This window comes from Camponotus floridanus, unplaced genomic scaffold (genome assembly GCF_003227725.1).
Source record: "Camponotus floridanus strain SB8 unplaced genomic scaffold, Cflo_v7.5 scaffold65, whole genome shotgun sequence".
Taxonomy (NCBI): domain Eukaryota; kingdom Metazoa; phylum Arthropoda; class Insecta; order Hymenoptera; family Formicidae; genus Camponotus; species Camponotus floridanus.
This window is the reverse complement of record NW_020229825.1, coordinates 345,417-366,296: the sequence shown is the minus strand read 5'-3', so window position 1 is coordinate 366,296 and position 20,880 is coordinate 345,417. Positions and strand designations below refer to the sequence as shown.

The following is a 20,880-nucleotide window of genomic DNA, read 5'->3' as shown; positions in this document are numbered from 1 at the left end:
TGATCTAATCTTCGAAGTCGACGACGCCACATAAATTCGCACAAATGATCAGCGATAGAATTATTGTGAACACCACCGCGAGATATTTCACGACGCATCCAGCGCCAAGAGTATTCAATATTCTGAGTATAAGCCCCAGTTTCCGGATCTACAAAAAACTCAGAATGATTCACCGTTTTGTGGTCATAACCGTGATGTTTCAAGTCGATATCCTTTTCAACAATCCGATATGGATCTCAGTTCCAGGCATCACATGTTTTTTTATTAAAGTTATAAGAGTATCTTTATCTTTCTTGTTGTCCGGGCAAATTTCGAGCCGATAATTAGTAGCGTGTCCACGATGAATCATTCCGAGAATCCACGATCCCTCAACAATACGTCCCCGTTCATACTTCCGACGACCAATCTTACACTCATCAATTCCGACGATTTCACCAACACCTCCCAAAAGACCCTCTTCCTGAAACTGCTCATCAAGTGCAGCCATGCAAACTTCTCGACAAAAAGAAAATCTATCGGCTATAGTTTCACGAGAAATCTGCTGTCCGTCAATAATACTGCTTTCTCGAATCGTTTGCTCAAACGACATATTGACAGAAAAACAGTACGTTATGACAATACATGCCGCAGGAGAAATATGACACCTCTCGAACCACGTATCCTCGGCAACAGTCGCAGTATGTCGATACTTTCCTTTTTTCATGCAAAGAAATCTTCCGCATTCAAGATCAGATTCTAACAAATCCATATATTTTTTATGATGACTACAGAATCTTTGCGTTGGAATCAAACCAACTTCCCTCAACCATCGAAGAGTTGATGAACGATTTTGAAAAATAGATGCCAATAAAAACAAATTGTATGTTTTATCCATTTTTTCGTAAATAAGAAAATTAAAAGAAACAATCTTATTAAATAGGCTATAAAATTTTTACTGGAAAATTATGTAACATGATAAGAAAACTAGCGTCTACGAGCCACAGCGGATGGTAATGCCTGAAAAATTCTTTTTAATTGTACGCGAAATTTTTAAAACGAAAACACGGCATATGCATATATTTTACTTGGTGCATTTAACCAAGATATAGATTCTCATTTTTGAAATTCTATAAAACCCTCTTTACCCCCCTGAAGAGACGTAGACGAGAAAAATATCGGGGCGAAATCGCTGAATCGGGAATCGAACCCGAGTCTTTCGCTTGCCGGGCGACTGCTCTTACCACTGAGCTATTCAGCCCCACACCGATACTACCCTCGTCTATTTGTTTATAACTATGGAAAATGAAACGCGATTATTTCAGCTAGCGCATGAATTAAACTAAATCAAAAGGAAATAGGCTCGTTATATATTAAATAACATGATAAGAAAACTAGCGTCTACGAGCCACAGCGGATGGTAAAAATTTCGCGTACAATTAAAAAGAATTTTTCAGGCATTACCATCCGCTGTGGCTCGTAGACGCTAGTTTTCTTATCATGTTATTTAATATATAACGAGCCTATTTCCTTTCGATTTGGAAAATTATGCTTTGCATAAATAGTTGCAAACCCATATAAAACCGTCTATAATTATAGACCTAATTTTGCATCCAAAGCACCGAGCGATGAGGGGTAAACCTTACTTTGCACAAAGAGTTGCAAACCCATGTAAAGCAGTGTAACAAATTTTACATCCGAAGCACCGAACGATTGGAAGTAGGCGTTGCTTTGCACGAAAAGTCGCAAGACTTGAGCACGCAGAAAGTTTATATTTATTAAATCTTTGTCTTACTAAAAATCTGATGAGTCTAAAATATACTAAAAATAGATACAGAAAAGATTAGCAAGACTCCTACGCACGGTGTGTGTGCGTATAGAATTTATATTTGTTGGGCGGTGGTTATTGCGTGCGAAATAATATAGTCACCACATGAACTATGTTAATAGAATATACTGTATATATTTGACACATGAACAATTCAATGCATAAAAGAAAAACAGTTTTGATATCTCCTGCCTTTATAACGCGAACAGAAAATTATTTTTCTTTTAATTTTACAAAGAACAACGTGACGAATATTACGCACATGGCAGAACGGCAGCAGACTCTATCTTTTACTTAATTAATTGTTTAATTGTTAAGGACGTGACTAATCGATAAGTTACCGTCCGTTTTATCGACCGTAGAAATATAATGCTCAACACCCTCTCTTAATTTCTACCAGTCTCATATAGATATGCTTCAAAAAAAAATTTATTCTATTACAGTTTTTAACTATACTTTCATTATATATTATTTAAGCAATAACGTCTTTTCTTATTTACTTAACTAAAGTGATCTTGTGAGTATTAAATTTAGTTTTTCCAAGCGGTTTGGTAAATAGATCCGCGAGCTGTTTGTCAGCTTGACAATATTCAATGTTGATTGTACCTTTTCTTAATTCCTCATGAATAAAATGATATTTTACATCAATGTGTTTTGAGCGTCTATTAGTAACACCATTTTTAATCAGTTTAATAGCACTTTGATTGTCTATCTTTAATTTTACACCCGCAGTTTCGTTCAACACTTCTTCAATTAGAGTCTTTATATGCAGTATTTCTTTACAGCACTCTGCCGCAGCAATGTATTCCGCTTCGGTGCTAGATGTTGCTATTATGGGTTGTCTTCTTGAATACTACAATTGGTCCGCCACAATAAAGTATTACGTATCCCGTAGTGCTTTTTCTCGTATCTATGTCTCCGGCATAATCAGAATCACAATAAGCTATCACTTCCATTTCGTTGTGTATGTTATCAAAGCTTATCCCTTGATCTTTTGTACCGTTGAGATATCTAAACATACGTTTTACTTCCGTTACATGTTGTTTTGTATAGCTGTTCAGGTATCTGCTTCCGTGTCCTAGAGCTTGTGCCAGATCCGGGCGTGTTTTCGTTGTTAGATATAGCAAACCTCCAATTGCTTCTCTGTATTTGTAGTTTGTCTTTTCTAGATCTTCTGTTTCTTCGTTGTATTTTATCGATGGAGTATCTACCGACTTTGATTCATCCATCTGAAATCTATTCAGCAATCTTTTCGAGAAATTTTTCTGTGTTAGTTTTAAATTTCCTGGAGATCGATTAATTTCCATGCCCAAAAAATTCTTCGGGTTTTTAGTGATTGTTGTTTCAAATTCATTCTCAAGCTTTTCAATAAACTGATTGCACTTTTGTAAATCTTTGTACAACAGTACTCCGTCATCCACATAGAATCCTAGAATAAGTGTTCTATCTTCGTTTACATAGATGCACTGTTCCGACTTTATTGATTTAAAACCTTCTTGCTCAAAAAAAGTCGAGAATCTCCGATTCCATTTTAACGGTGCTTGTTTTAGTCCGTATAAGGCTCTCTGTAGTTTACATATTTTATCACCATAATCATAGGATTTTATCACCATCTTCTGGTGGATACATGTAAACGACTTCATCCAAATTTCCGTATAGAAAGGCCGTTTTTATGTCGAATGTAATCAACGAGTAGTTTTTCTTCACAGCCAAGGCGAATAGTATTATCAGAGATGCGTTATTGACCACAGGACTAAAGTTTCTTCGTAGTCTATTCCTTGAACTTGTTGGAATCCTCTGACTACTAATCTTGCTTTCTTTTTTTCGTTGTCTTTCGTTTTAAAGATCCATTTGCTGCTTAATATTTTTTTTTTCTTCTGCTTCGGAATTATCGATGACTTTCCATGTATTATTCTTTTCCAAAGAATTCTTCTCTATTTTTATTGCTTCTTTCCATTCCTTTTTTCCGCACCCGTGATGGCTTCTTGGTAGGTTAGAAAAACATAATCATTATATTTTTGTGGAAATTTTGTTGTTCGAGCCGATCTTCGCAATTATTGTATTTGTTCTATGTCATTCTCTTCCTCTGCATCTTCGTATTCTTCTGATTGTTCTTCTTCGTTTTGATCATTTTCTATTTCTTCTTCATTTTCATTTCTAAGCTCTTCTTATATGTTTTCCTCTTCTTCATTTTGATCTTCTTGCATGTCTTCTTCGTTGTCAAGTCTAACAAATATATTTTTATTATCTCTTTCTTTTACGATTTCAGGCTTTTCTTCAAATTTAATATCTCTTGAGACGATTATTTTCCTTCTTTCAGCGTCCCAGAGTCTATAATCTTTAGGACTATATCCCACGAAGATAAGTTTTCTGCTTCTATTATCCAGTTTTTTTCTCTAGTGGTCCTAGAATTTTAATATGTGCCGTACAGCCAAATATTTTTAGTGAATTCAGATCAGGTTTCTTCTCGTTCCACATTTCATAAGGAGTTACTTTAAGCAGTTTAGTGGAACTTCTATTTAGCAAATACGCGGCTGTGTATGCCGCTTCTCCCCACATTTCTTTCTTTAGGCTTGATTCAGTTAACAGTGCTCTGGTTTTTTCCAGCAAGGTACGATTAAGTCTTTCTGCTTTCCCGTTCAATTGTGGAGTGTAGGGTATAGTAAAGTCCATTTGTATGCCATTTTCTTTACACCAATTTTGTAGATTCTTGTTTGCATACTCGCGACCGTTGTCACATCTTAATCTTGCCAGTTTCGTGTTGCACCGAGCTTCAGCATATTTTACATATTCTTTAATTGTATCCGCGACTTCATACTTATTTTGTAGTAAATAGATTACAGTAAAGTGTGTATAATCGTCTAACATTGTCAAAATGTATCTTTTGTCATTCCACGTTTGAGTTTCAACAGGACCGCAGACGTCAGAGTGTACTAATTCTAGAGGTCGTTTTGTTTTTGTTTCAGATTTTTCGAATGGCACTCTTGTTTGTTTAGCTTTCAGACAGGTTTCACATGTTGCTTCTACTTCTTTCAGATTTTTCGCAATGAAATCCATGCCTTTTGAAATTCCTTTTAAAATCTTCATTCCATTGAAGCTTAAGTGACCTAGTTTTTTATGCCATATTTTTATTGAATCCAATGTGTGTGCTGCATACGATTTCTCTTCTGATTCTCGTTTGTTTGTGTAGAGCTCTATCTCGTACAGTCCGTTTTCCTTCTTGCTTCCGCAGAGAATTTGCTTTCTATCCTTTTTAATTATTACCTCTTTTCCAGTGAATATCACTTCTCCTCCATGATCCGTGATAGCAGAAACTGATATCAGATTTGAATTCAGGTCTGGAATGTGCATTACGTTTTTCAGTACGCAATTCTCCGAATTTAGTGTACCTGTTCCTTTGGACAACATTGATTCATTTGCTTTTGCTACGCCGACTTTGGATCGTTCTTGTTTAAAATTTTCCAGATGTTCCAGCTTATTAGTCATATGAGATGTCGTGCCTGAGTCCACTATCCATGATGATGTATTTTCTTGTTTGTGCACAAGAAACGACACCTTGTCAGTTTGCTGATCCTTTTTCTTAGTCTCCTTACCTCGAAAGAAACAATCTTTCTCTAAGTGATTATTTTTCTTGCATATCTTGCAATATAGCTGCTTCTCCTTTGAATCAGTTTGATTCTTCGATACTGTCTTCTTACATGCTTTAGCTAGATGACCCGTTGAATTGCACTTGAAGCATCTTTTCTTAGTGACTTTGAATGCTACAGCATTTTCTTTTTCCTCTTGTTCAGAGTTCCTCGCTTCTTTCGCAAGTATTCTTGATGTCAAGTTTTCCAGAGTTTTATCCGTTGAGGCGGTTGATTCCCATGCTGTGACGAATCCTTTAAAAGAGTCTGGTAGTGTAACCAGAATTTTAGAGATTAACATCGGATCTGCTATGTCTGCATTCAAGGCTTTTAGGTTACTTGCTATGTTGACTAGTTTACTAATGTGTGTTGTCACATCGCAGCTTTTGTCCATAGTGTAGCTAAAAAATTCTTGCATTAGTGCACACTTTCGTTGTTCGCTATCTCTCTCGTATATTGCACATAATTTTGCCCACATGGATTGTGCCGTTTTACAATTTAATACATGAGTCATGGGTTTCTTACCGAGAGATAATACGATTACCTTTTGTGCATTTGCGTCCTTTTTGAGCCAAGGTGCGTCTTGTACCGCATCAGAGATTTCCGTAGCTACCTCATATAAATCGTTCGCTTTCAGCAGAATTGTTACTTCAAATTTCCACAGTTGAAAGTTTTCCACTCCGCTCAGCTTTTCAACTTGATTTATCTCTTCTACTGATACTTTAGCCATTTTTACCTTTTTTAACACTTTTTAGTATTTTATTGTCTTCGACTATATTTTTCTTTCTGGGCCCATGTTGGCAACCTGTTGGGCGGTGGTTATTGCGTGCGAAATAATATAGTCACCACATGAACTATGTTAATAGAATATATATATTTGACAAATGAACAATTCAATGCATAAAAGAAAAACAGTTTTGATGTCTCCTGCCTTTATAACGCGAACAGAAAATTATTTTTCTTTTAATTTTACAAAGAACAACGTGACGAATATTACGCACATGGCAGAACGGCAGCAGACTCTATCTCTTACTTAATTAATTGTTTAACTGTTAAGGACGTGACTAATCGATAAGTTACCGTCCGTTTTATCGACCGTAGAAATATAATGCTCAACAATATTTATTAAATCTTCGCCTTACTAAAAATCTGATGAGTCTAAAATATACTAAAAATAGATACAGAAAAGATTAGCAAGACCCCTATGCAAGGTGTATGTACGTATAGAATTTATTTTTATTAAATCTTTGCCTTACTAAAAATCTGATGAGTCTAAAATATACTAAAAATAAATACAGAAAAGATTAGCAAGACCCCTACGCAAGATGTGTGTGCGTATAGAATTTATATTTATTAAATCTTCGACTTACTAAAAATCTGATGAGTCTAAAATATACTAAAAATAGATACAGAAAAGATTAGCAAGACCCCAACGCAAAGTAAAAAGCATATTATGTTTAAAAGTTATTTTAAATTTTTATAATAGATATTAGCTATATCATAGGCGGGGGGGGCTTCGCCCCCCCTGCACCCTCCCTTTTCCTGCTCCTCGTTTGCCCCTCGGGGGGCTTTGCCCCCCGAACCCCCCTATAATATGCCCCTGACCTACTTTGTCCCCAAGTCGTTTTAACCCCAGAGTCTTTTGTCCAAATTATTTCATCCTCAGAGTTTTTTCGAAGGAGCTTCTGTGTATAACTGAACGATGTGCAACTTTCCGTGTATACCTGAGCGGTGTGCAACTTAGCAGTGTGCAAATAATTGGTATCCAAGTGCGCCACTCCCAACTTAACATATACCGTCATTTACCTATTTACCACAAATTTTAGTCTTTAACGTCGATTTTCTCGAAAACTTTTAATTTTATGTGAAAAATGTATACAACATAAATGATATATTTTTACAAGAACTACAACTTTTATTTGAAACATTTTTTTGATACATGAATATTTATCGAAATAATGTCAAAAAACTGATATTTTTTTAATTTTTTGGAGTTTTGACCTTGAAAATTACCTAGTCGCAAATTTTCATTTTCATATTCGTAATCAGCGCACGAAAATACAAAAAATAGTATAGTCTCAAAAAAATCGGAGGGTTTACCTATTCGGAACTCCACCCAAATATTCTAAACATTAATGCTAGATGGTTGTATTCTTTCAAATATATTACAATGCAATATTGCTATGATGTTTCATTGCAATATTACAAAAGCGGACATCTTAACGTTGTTACAATTTTACAGCAATGATACAGTAAAGTTTTGCAACCGATTTGCAATATTGTCATGTTTCAATGAAATTATTCTGTAATACATCTGCAACTTTTCTGTGTTATAAGGGATCTTGCACAAACCGCGACAGACCGTCACAAAATTGTCATACGAACCATCATAAAACGTCACTACACAATTGCTACGTTACGTAAAGTAACATTAATAATCTCGAATTCACAATACAAAACTGTCAAAAGTGCAATTATAACAGGTTATTAGTACACGTCAATAATCGATAATGTCGCAGAGTACCGTTAGCGCGATCTTTCCTCAAACCTCTCAACCATACAAGACTACTAATACATCTCACTTTACAAGTGTTGTATACGGATATACAATACTATTATACAGGATGATTTAAAATAACCTATTATCCTTAAAATGACATTCTTGACTCAATTCTAAGACGATTATTAATAAATTTTCCGATGTATCGTAGTTTCTAACTTTTACGCACTTAAAGTAGATGTAGAATAGTCAAGTAGATATCATGTCACACGTTTTGAGAGACAACGATCTACACTAAATAATTAATCAAAAGTTTTTCTTCTTAAACTGTATCATGTTTCTTATTCACATTTATTCACTCACTCGATAAAACGAAATATTTATTAATGACTCTAATCACTAATCACTATCAATCATTGTTATCAATAATCACTCCTGACAATTAAAAGTCATTCGATAATTGAAATAAACACATATGCTAGTGATATTGCGATATTTACTCGGCAATAGCAAGCAATTTTTAAGCTTTTTAGGTTAAGATATTACCAGGTTCTTCGCTGTTGCTATGCGTGAAATATACAGAGTGTAATTGAAAAGGCGGAATAACGCTATTTGCAGAGCAAATAGCGTTATTCCTGATTAAAAATCGAGTCGAAAAGTCCTGAACCATTTTTTCTATAATATTTAATAAAGCGGTAATTATTGAGTAAAGTTGCTCCAATAAGCATCGACCTTTAATTTCCTTTTCTTTAAAGAAATGCTTTTAACGGAAGAAATATGATTTTTAATGTAAAATAAAGTTTTTTGCATTATTACAACTCAAGAATATTGCACGATAACGGCATGACATAGCGCCGTAGCGGCGGAGCGTTCACGCACTACGAGGCGAGCGGCACACTGACGTGCGTCTAAAGATTGATGCTTAATGGCGCAAATTTACTTAATAATTACCGCTTTATTAAGCATTATAGAAATAAATGGTTCAAGACTTTTCGACTTAATTTTTAATCAGGAATAACACTATTCACTCCATGGATGTTTCTTCAGTTACATCCTTTATATATGTATATATACATACATATATATGTACATATATGTATACACACACATATATATATATATATATATATATATATATATATATATATAATCAATTCTTTTGTTTATTTTCTATTTCAGGTGAACTTTGTCGCCCACTTAATTGCAAAAAGAAAGAACTTTGCCTCTTGGAAGACATGTTTACTGCTGTCTGCGTCTCGAAAAAAGAACTTCACAAATCAGGGTGAGTATCAAATTTATTTTACTTTATTTTATTTATTCTTTTATTCTTGAATATAAAAACCTTTTAAGACACACATACACACACACACACACACACACACACACATACACACACATATATATATACAGGGTGTCAATTTTCGACCTTAAAGAAATAAGGAAGTAGATTGGCTCAAATTAAAAAGGAATGACCTGTATTGTTTTGGGATTGTCGAAAAATTAAATAAAGAAGATCGGCCAATCTGCGTGAGTAGAAGCGTGCGGCGACGAGAGTCTTCCCACTGTAATCCGATACTACAAGCGCCGCGAAGCGGTAGGAGGGTCGCTCTCCAAGACATGATGATGGTTTGCGATATATCGTAATACCGCGCCGAAAAATGACCCGTCCTTTTAGTGGCGAGAAAATGATGCGCTATCATTTCCACATCACCTTGCGGTAGATAGCATGGAGCGCTTTTTTTATAGTGGTTTCCCCCATAGGCCTATTCCACTCTCAATTTGAAAATTATTCAAAATGCCATTACTATACGCTGAATATATCGTAAATGTAAAAAATTAATGGTGACAGTACCTTTACAAAAATTGATCCGTGATTGAAAATCCCTCGATAAAATGTATTGCATACGTTGATAATGATACGATAATAAAATGCTTTAAGAATCCTTTCTTCATCTCGTACACGAAGGCGCACTGCTGGACCGGTTATCCCGATATTCTGCACGACACCCAGTTTCACATAATTATTGCACAACACGTAAAATTGTATGTCCACTTGGTTTTTGTGCACACCCGGGAAATCGTTCCGCGTAAATTGCGGCCGCGCAATAAGTATTTTCTTCCGCTAGTCCGTATGCCACAATCATGTCCGTATATTCCTGCAGAGTATACTTCATTTTCACTGGTAATTAACTGCGTGAACACAAGATTTTTATTAAAACGTCTTAGCTCTCGTACGCTGTTACCAGACTGCGTACGGCAGCCAGGCTTGCCACCTCTTCGGTTTTGGTCCGGAGTCTTCGGGCGAAAGAGAAAATCTCCGGGTCTCCGGCCGAGAGAGAAAATCTCCGGATTGCCCTCCGAAACATTTAATTTTTTAAATGACTTTTTTTTGCTACGAAAATTCAAATATGATAGCGGTAAATTTAGCAAGGCATGCAATAAGCGCGGGCGCTTTTAATACCACTAGCAGCATTGTCGATCGTCAGCTATTGAAACCGTCGAGCGTTAACTGTTGAAAATAAAAAGTAATCGTGCAGTAACCAGTAGCTTTACTTTATCCGAGACAACTTGAGAGAGCAGTCCTTCGGCAGTACGGAGTACATTTTTCACGTATTATTCTCTTTCTCTTTCCGTTTCTTGGTTTTATAATTATTCATACTGTTTTAGTATTGCGAATTGTTCCCATTAAAATTGCAATTTTGACTTTTGAATAAACTATCCACTTTTTTAAGGTAAGAAACAAGAACATTTTGTACTATTATTACATTTGCATAGTTATCGATAATTTTTTATACATTAATAATCGTCTTTTATACATTAATAATCATCTTTCTTATTAATATATATACGTATTTACACATGCATATATTTGTAAAATTTACTTCAAAGAAAAATATTCACTATTTACATGTCCTATTTACATTGTATATTAAAAATGTTATTTATTTTAAACAGATTAAATTGTTGGTTAAATTGATAAAATTAATAAATAAAATGAATTCTCCTGAATCAAAAAAGAAAAAAATTGAGAAAAAGCAGTATTTAACAAAATTTCAAGATAATTGGTTTAATCAGAAAGAATACAACAATTGGCTAATTAAAATTGATATGTACACTGCTAAATGTACATTGTGTTCTACAAAGTTCACCATAAAATACGATGGAGAAAAAGCTGTAAAAAAACATTGTACCAGTAAGCAGCATAGAGAGTCAAGTTCCCAAAGATTAACTAACCAAATTGTAACAAATTTTTTTCCGTCAACTTCAAATTTTAAAAATGAAAATTTGAAAGTTGCTGTTGCTGAAGTTGCACAGATATATCATGGATTAAATCATCATCACAGTTATTTAAGTACAGAATGTGGAATAAAATTAAATAATGACATTTTTAAGGACTCAGCTATATGTTCAAAAATTTTTTGTGGAAGAACGAAAGTGCAATGTATTGTGGAAAATGTACTTTACCCTAAATCTATCGAAATGGTATTAGAAGAAATGCAAAATTTGCCTTTTTCTATTTCAACTGATGCGAGTAATAAAGGAAATAAAAAATTTTATCCGCTTGCCGTTCGTTATTTCCACAAGGAAAAGGGACTGCGACATAAAATTATAGATTTTTATGAAGATGCTGCTGAAAACTCTGAAGCAATATCCAAAAAAATAAAATTATCTATTGAAAAAAATGATTTAGATATAAAAAATTTAGTAGCATATGGAGCCGATAATGCTTCTGTTAACTATGGAAAAAATACTTCTGTATATCAAAATTTAAAGTCAAGCGTAAATAATAATTTAATTAAAGGTAACTGTCATTGTCATATTTTGCATAATGCAGCAAGGCATGCAATAAAAGCGTTATCATATGATGTAGAAAATTTAGTTGCGAAAATTTATGCAGAATTTAGCAATAGTTCTAAAAGAGTAGAAGAGTTAAAGTCATGCTTTGATTTTGTAGAAATGGAGTATGAAAAAGTAATAAGATATTCTCAAGTAAGATGGTTATCATTATTTCAAGCTGTTGAACGACTGATTTCTTCCTGGCCTGCTATAAAAATGTATTTCAAACAATTAGGTAAAGAGCACTGTCACAAAGTAGTTTGGGATTTTGTTAAGGAAGAAGAACATAAAATTGAGAGCAATCGGAAATCTGTTTCATATCCAGAATTATATTTATATTTTGTACATCATTATATAAATTTAATGACAAAATCATTGTTGTCAATTGAAAAAAATAATTTAACATGTATTGAATTGGATGAAATAATGAGATCCCTAAAACAAAAATTAGAAATGAGAATAAAGGATAAGTTTTTTGGATCTATGGTAAATTCTGCATTGAAATATATAGGAAAAGAAAATGAATTTATTAATGAAGCCATACAAGTTTATGAAAAAACGTTAAATTATCTTGAAAAATGGTATGATTATGATAAAAATATTTATAAAAAAATGGAAATTTTTAATTTAAAAAATGATAATTTTAATTATGAAAATGTGTTGGACGTAGCAACTTCTTTTAATATAATTATTAACAACGATAAATTATATGATGAAATAAATGTAGTAAAAAATATGTTACCTTATATAAATAACAATAACATTGATTCACTAGATGAAAAATGGAAAAAAATTTTTGCAAACGATGATGATAATTTAAGTGAATTATTAAAAATAATTCAATGCATTTTAGCGATACCGGTAAATAATAGTTATGTAGAAGGAATTTTTTCTATCATGAATAATGTGTGGTGTGATGAGCGAAATCGCTTAAAAGTAGAATCAGTAACAGCAGAAATTTGTACAAAAATGAATTACAAAATGAATTGTGAAGAATTCTATAAATATATAATGAAACCTGAACAAGCAGAGTTATTAAAAAGTGCAATAAGCAATAAAAAGTACACTTTTAAAGTTAAAAAATAAGCGTAGAAGTATGTTGCAATGTCGCAGTTCCTATAATATATTCCTATATATTAAATATTATATATTATATACTATATTCCCAATAATATATTCTTATAATATAAGTAAAATATTGTATTGTGCAATGTAGCAAAAATAAAGGAAAGTATAATACAAGCAAAAAAAAGTGCAATGTAATGGATGTATTTTTTCGCTTTTTTGTTTTTTTGATCTCCGGGCGAACCGAAAGTCTGAGGTGGCAACCCTGACGGCAGCAGCACGCAACTACAGCTGAGCGGACATGTAAACATTAAAAGTATTATTAGAGGACATTATCCTCTTCTACAAATTGAGTTTCTTGTGGCCGCTTGTTATCTTCAAATTCCAATGATGTCACATATTCGGTTGTCAAAGAAAAATCTTCCATACTATCAATAATTATCTGTTTTATACTGTTGCTTAATTCAACTTCTCTGTTATTAATAGCAGTTGGCGGTATGTTAGATATATGAAAAGTTGCTATTAGCATATTGATTATATGTGCTGGATTAATTTCCATCATTTTATCGACAATTTTTCGAGATGTAGATTTTAGTAGCGCAAATTTACCTCAACTCCAAAATAAATCCACTAGCCACATCAATTAACCGAAAATAAACAAGCCAAATTTGTAGTCTCGTAAAGATCCTCTGAAGATCTCGTAAAACGGAACCTGACATATAAATAAAGTTATTTAAAGTATAACAGTTTCTTATTCCAAAAAGAATGAAATGATGGGATGAAAAAAATTATATGAAAATAAGAAAATTTATATACGTAATATAAAAGAAACGAAACTTACGAAACTAACGGCTTGTAGAATTATTAAATTGACAATACTTCCAATAGCTCTTCACTGATTAATATTAAAATTAAGGCCAGACAGTATTTATAGAGAAATTTTAGAGGAAAATATAGAGAAAAATATAAAATAAAATTAATAAAAATATTAATCTTAATAAAAATATTAAAGATTAAAAACAACTTCGTAAGCAATACTACAGTTACCAAATCAGTTATCAACATACACTATATTTATTATCACTTTGAACTTCCTTCTAGATGATCCTTGATGATACACTGTTTCATAATGCATTTACATGTCGGAAATACATTATGAAACAGTGTATTATAAAAAACATATATATGGTTGAATTCAGAAAAATACTCTCTTTCTTCCATTATTACAAAAATACAAGAAATATTTTTAAACAACAAAAAATATTTTTTTCAATAAACAAAACTTTTTTTTTATTTCTGTTTATGCCATTTTGTAACAATTAACTTGCCGTTAAACTTTTATTTCAAACAATTTTTTGTATCTCTTGTATTTTAAGAGGTATACGCAAAAAAGTGTAAGCGCCCTTTTACCCTTGAGGTCGAGAATTATATCTTTAAAGTGAAAACGGGCACGAACTTTTTATATCGTTATTCATGTATTAAGTACCTCTACATATTCCCAAAGTTTGATCCAAATCGAAGAGTTCGGGTTCGCGGTGTTCCCTTGTCAGTCAGAAGTTGGCTATATCGCAGGGCCGAAAATGAAATGGTGGACGTCGCCCGCGATATTTCAAGCCGGAAAATCTCGTATAATATGTAAAATATTTACATTAAATCATACATCGTTATATTCGTTTCAAACAGCGCTACAACTTTTATTATATCAAAATATCTACATTATTATAAAAAAATTATACATATCTCTCCGTTCTTTAATACAGATAAATTTTGTAATCAATCACTATACTCACAATAAAGTTCAGTTAAAACCATTTAATTTCATATACATTTGTTATGGTCTATCTCTTTTAGTTTAAAAGATAAAAGGGGATGGCCACTTCTAGGTGAGACATTCTGTATAAGGGTCGGACTCGAATAGATTTAAAGATATAGGCTGAAAAAGGATAAAAAATAATAAATACAAAAATAAGGTAAACCTTCGGAAAACTCACCTATATAAAATAACGGGTAAAAATACCCAATTACTACATATTTTTATCTCCTGAACACAAATATGAAATTTAAAAATGGAGGCCAAACTCGCAAGTCGAAGAAAAACGCAAAAAACGTAAATTAAAAGTAAATAAAAAAAGTAAACAATTTAAAATATAGAATTTAATACAATTTAATACAATTAAAAAATATTAGAAATGTATGTGTACAAACACACGCGCGGGGTGCAAGGGGGCTCCCCTCCCGCAACCACCCCGCCGGTAGGCAAGGTGGATCTCGCTTTATAACTTACAGTGTATATCCATTGTAATTGAACTCTTCGCAATGCGTCCCCTAATGCGTTCAGGAGGTAAAATTACGTAGGAATTGGGTATTCTTATCTATTATTTCATATAGGTCGGTTTTCTGAAGGTTTACCTTATTTTTGTATTTATTATTTTTATCCTTTTTCAGCCTATATCCAAAGTTATTGAAGTCCGACCCTTATATATGTATATATACAAAATTATTCGGGAAGATCTCCCCTGTAACGTATTTAAAAATAAAGCAAATTGGAGAGGGGGGCCCCTTTTATGCATAAATACTTTAATAACTATTGAATAAAGAACGACCGCCGATTAAAACCTTCAGAATATTAATTCGAAATATGACCTTGACAACATATGGCAATGACACATTTGTGCGAGATCTCGGAATCCGTGGCTCGACGGGTGCCTTAACAGCAGTGGCGCTCAGCGCCAACCTTGCGCGAGCGGGCGTTCGGCCCGCAAGGTTTGTTCGGAATGGATAATCGGTCGCCTAGGTAACATCTCTGCCGTTACAATATGAAAAACGAAGCCGTAAAAAATAACAAAGAGTGTGATGTAATTTTAGGATAAGTCTTCATAAATCGTGGTTTCCACATTCTCACTTGAGCATATAAGATGCGTGCAGATTTTTAACACATTTTTTGATGATACGACCTCTTCGACAACCATTTCCCATGGAAGAACTTAATATGCAATCTCATACTGTTGTAGATAGGTCTAATTTTTGTCGTGAGGTATTTTTTATTAATTTTATATCTTTATATATAGATTTGTTTGTTTTATATATAAAAATTCTATTATCTCATTTAAATAGCTTTGTCTCGACTAGCTAAAAGACAATAGTGAAATGTTAGGAAAATTAGCAAGGTATTACAATAGAAATAGACGAAGCTAAAATTGGAAAATGCAATTTTCAGAAAGGTCAACATATTACTGAACAGTGGGTTTTTGGTGATTTTGAATGTAAAACGAATAAATTATTTGTTGACTGTGTATCTGACCGGTTAGCAAGTAAATTATTAATAAAAGATTATTAATAGTAATAAAAAATGTGGATCAAACACAATTATTATATCTGTTGGAAGGCGTATAATTGTCGTGCAACTGAAGGATACATACATCTTTCTGTTAATCATTCTTATAACTTTATTGATTCTGATAGTAAATCACATATTCAAATCATGAGAAAGCGTGGAGAGATACTCGTGGGAACATTATGACATGATATAATACTCGCAAACAACATTATTGCCGATTATATTACAGAATTTTTCTTCAAAAGAAAATTTTCATTTTTTAAATGTATAGAAGCATTTTTTTGATGTTATGGCAAAATATTATCCACTTTCTCTAATTAAAAAAAAACTAATAAAAAACAAAATATGTTTATATTATATAGGGTGGCTGATATTTTTGCAGTTTCGAAGTGTAAAGGTAGATTGGCTCAAATTGAGAAGGAAGGTTCTCTACTGTTTTGCGATATTCGCAATAATTAACGAAAAATTATAATAATTAAAGAAGATCGGCCAATCTGCGTGAGTTAAAGCGCGCGGCGACGAAGGCTAGTTTCACTATAATATAATGGCGGCAAAGGCGTTCTGCCCCTCTGCGGGGACCTCCACTTTCGAAAGACGTAATCTAACCTAACTTACTTTCCGATTTACAATTAAAATTTAGTTTAATTAGGTTATATCTTCCAAAAGTAAAGTCCTCAGTAAGGAGGGCGGAATCCACTTCATTTACGTATGTCTATAAAAGATAAAATGTCAAATAGACCAGTATAATGTAAATAAACCTTATATACATATACAATATTCTTAATACCTAAAAATAACCTAAGAAAACCCTTACAACTGTCCAACTACACTCGTTATATCTTCTAAACTAATGTCTAAAGTTTTATTTTTTGCGAGGAATTACTCAGGACAATTTTTTCTATACGTTCAAGCTGCGATAAAATCGGTACTGTAACCTTTTACGCACTTTTACTCCTCTTACAACTTTTCTTTCTGTTGCTTGCGTTTTAAATAACATGTATGTGCTTCGAATATGTGTGTGTAGTGCTTTCGACTGTCACACATATACAATCTGCCTAAGAACACTTCTTTCAGTGTGTGTGTACACACATATATATACATATACATATATATATATATATGTATATATATATATATATATATATATATATATATATAGGGTGTCAGGAAATTTTTCGCAGTCCTAAAGTGTGAAGGTAGATTGACTCAAATTAAAAAGGAAGTAAAGAAGAATGATAAATCTGCGTAGATACGCGCAGTGATGAAGGAACATGAAATGGCACAAGCCGCTCATGTGCATGATCCGTTGCGCGGTTCCCCCTCTCCCCGCAACTTTTATTTGACTTTAATTATGTTTTGAAACTTATAAAAACCATCTCATGTTTCAATTTTGACAAAAAAAAATTTGAAAGCAAAGCAATTTCAAATTTTATTGTAACAAAAATGGTGTTAACTCGAAAACAACGCATTTTCGGACCTATGTTTGTATCAACTTTTTTTCTTGTTTTTGGTTTCCAATTCATCTCCCGAGCGATTTACCTCGACTTACGGTACACCCTGTATATATATTTATACAGATTGTAGAGACTGAAAATTCTTCAACATTAGTAACCTTGAAACTGGAATTTCGTACTCATCACGTGATATCTCCAAAATAAACTTGTCTATCGTCCTTAAAGGAAAATTTTCATATTGAGACTTTATAATACACTTCTGCTTATAAAATACATAAGCGAAAATAAAAATACTTCCCTAATATAATTGAAACTATTAATTGTAAATATATTAAAAACTCGATCAATTCAATCATTATTGAAGTCCAATGATTTAAAATATTCTCAACTGACTGAATCGCATATAAATACATAGGTTGTTATTACGCGTGACTTGTAAATGCTATTTTTTTATTCTTGAAATATCATAATACTAAGAATTTTGTTAAATATTGAAGTTGGACTATTTTTTTGAAATCAATTATATTTTTTATATTAGTTTTTTCTTATAGTGTAATTTATTTTAAATTATATAAATCTATTTCTAGGGACATAGTGATTCCAAAATCTCGTGCAATTCAACGAATAAAGACCGAAGTTTCAGTCGATTCCGACGATGATGATGCCTTTTTTGATTCTGAAGACGACGACGATGATCAAGACGAATCAAAGTAAGTAATAATAAACCTTATTAGGACTTAGCATTTAACCTATTGTGAAAATTCATTTTAAATTTTGACTAATTAGAGATAAAATTAGAGTAAGATGTAAAATTCTTGAAGTTGGTATTTGTATGTAGAATTCGTATGTAGAATTTTATATTTCAAATTTTTATTCTTTAAGAAAAGTTTCGTTTTTTTTTAATATTTAATCTTTTCGTTTTTTATATATTTAATTTTTATTCTAATTTATGCGATATAAAATAAACAAGATTTTATCAATATTAGTATAAATTCGAGCAGTAAGAAATAAAATTTAGATAATTATGCATAAAAGGGGCCTCCTCTCCGATTTGCTTTATTTTTAAATATGTTATAGAGGAGATCTTCCCGAGTAATTTCGTACATATACTATATATATATATATACATATATGTATATACAGAGTGCATGTATGTCAGGGAATTTTTGACCTTCACGAAGTAAGGAGGTAGATTGGCTCAAATTAAGAAGGAAAGACCTCTATTGTTTTGTGATTGTCGTAATAATTAACGAAAAATTAAGTAAAGAACGGCCAATGCGCGTGGCTAGAAGCACACGACGGCGAAGGCGATCCGACTGTAATATAATGGCGGCGCGCGGTAAAGCGGTGATTGGAGAGGAGAGGAGCGATGAGTGTGTAAGCGCGTGGCGAAGGCTTTCTACTTCCAATCTTATAATAATGATAGGAATCAATTGGTGTAAAGAAAACACATAATTGTTTCGAAGAAAAAATATGTAATTTGCAATTAACAATTCCATATTTTTTCTTAAAAACAACTGTGTGTTTTCTTTACATCAATTGATTCCTCTCATTATTTTGTAAAAGTATTAAGGTAAGATAATTGAAAAATGAATATTTTATTAGATATTTTATGGTTTATGTAAAATTAAGAAATGGTTTCAAGCCTCGTAACTCGGAAAGTACTTCATGGAAACTAATTTAATTATAGTGTTTTGGAAAGCTCTAGAGATGAACTATAAGAATATGCAAAAGCATATAGGGTATCTCGTTTATAAAGTTAGATGTGACCTTTACGTGACCTTCAGGTGACTCTTTAATGTCACTCAAACTAATGATACTATCTTATGTCTCTCTTTAAACCATACAACTTTTGTCTGAAACATTTTTTTCTACAATCAAAATGAAAAAAGTTATGAGGGTGGAACTTTTAAAATGGGACATCCTGTATATACAGGATGTTAGAAAAGTCTGGAAACGGAACAAATATTTCGAAAACAAAACATTTCTGAGAAAAATGTTTCTAACCAAAATTGTATGGTTTGAAAGGGACCATCAGATAGTGGCAATGATTTGACCTTGGAGAGTCATTTGAAGGTCATGTAAAGATCACTGTCAATTTCTTAAACGGAATACCCTATTTTTTATTACTTATTCTTGTAACTTATCTCTAGAGCTTTCCAAAACACTATAATTAATAATTTCTTCATTGAGTACTTTTCGAGTTATGAGGCTTGAAATAATTTCTTAATTTTACATATTATATAGTATGGCAATATGGTTTATATAAATTTGTAATTTTCTATGCAAAGCCAGGTATATTCCACAATTCAGACACAGGTTGAGTTAGGTTATGTCTTCCAAAAGTGGAGCTCCCCGTAGGGGGGGACATGCGATATCCGCGCGTGTACTTTGCAAGAAAAAGCAAAATTTACAAATACATATATTCTATTCAATATATTTCTTCTTAAAAATTTATGATATGGTAAAATTATAATATATCTATATTTATATTTGTGACTTTTCACGCGAATTTTTGTATTTATTATTTTTATCCTTTTTCAGCCTATATCCGGTGATGCGCTGTTGTGGGGATAAAGTCGCGCATGCGCACTAGCAAACGCTATAACTTCTCAGTAACGTATGTATTTTGATGAAATATTAGGTATCATCAGACTCCTCTCAGTGCGAAAAAAAATATTAAATTGCAAGGAGAGAAGAAAATTTCTGTTAAAGAAATTAAATACATTAAATACAATAATGTACTTTGTATATAACACAATACACATTATTATGGCTATTGTATATAACACATTTATATACAGTACATTTATAACACACGTTATTATGGCTACTATATACAGGGTGTCCCATTTTAATGCATCCAGTCGAATATCCCGAAAACGAAGTCCGAAAGAGAAAAATGTTTCAGACAAAAGTTGTATGGTTTCAAGGGTGCCATAAGAGGTTACCATTGGTTTGACCCTGAAGAGTCATTTGAAGGTCATGCAAAGGTTACTTTGATTTTTTTAAATCGAACACCCTATATATTTTTGCATATTCTTGTAGCTCATCTCGAGAGCTTTCCAAAGCACTATAATAAAGTATTTCTTCATCGAGCACTTTTCAAGTTATGAGACTTGAAATAATTTCTTAATTTTACATAAACCATAAAATATCTAGTAAAATATTCATTTTTCGATTATCTTACCTTAATATTTTTATGTACAAAATAATGAGAGAAATCAATTGGTGTAAAGAAAAAACATAGTTATTTT

At 32.5% G+C, this 20,880-nt stretch overlaps 1 protein-coding gene across 1 annotated transcript in view; it reads left to right on the top strand.

The window, feature by feature from the left end:
* The first annotated feature begins 362 nt into the window (after positions 1 to 362).
* LOC109610481 (proteoglycan Cow) overlaps positions 363 to 20,880 on the top strand; it is a 181,265-nt gene continuing 160,747 nt past the window's right edge. The window contains exons 1-4 of the mRNA XM_025413353.1: positions 363 to 367; positions 2,054 to 2,058; positions 9,110 to 9,212; positions 18,211 to 18,333. Of these exons, the coding sequence (XP_025269138.1) occupies positions 9,166 to 9,212; positions 18,211 to 18,333 (170 nt within the window). The 5' untranslated portion in view covers positions 363 to 367; positions 2,054 to 2,058; positions 9,110 to 9,165. The remainder of the gene's footprint in view (positions 368 to 2,053; positions 2,059 to 9,109; positions 9,213 to 18,210; positions 18,334 to 20,880) is intronic.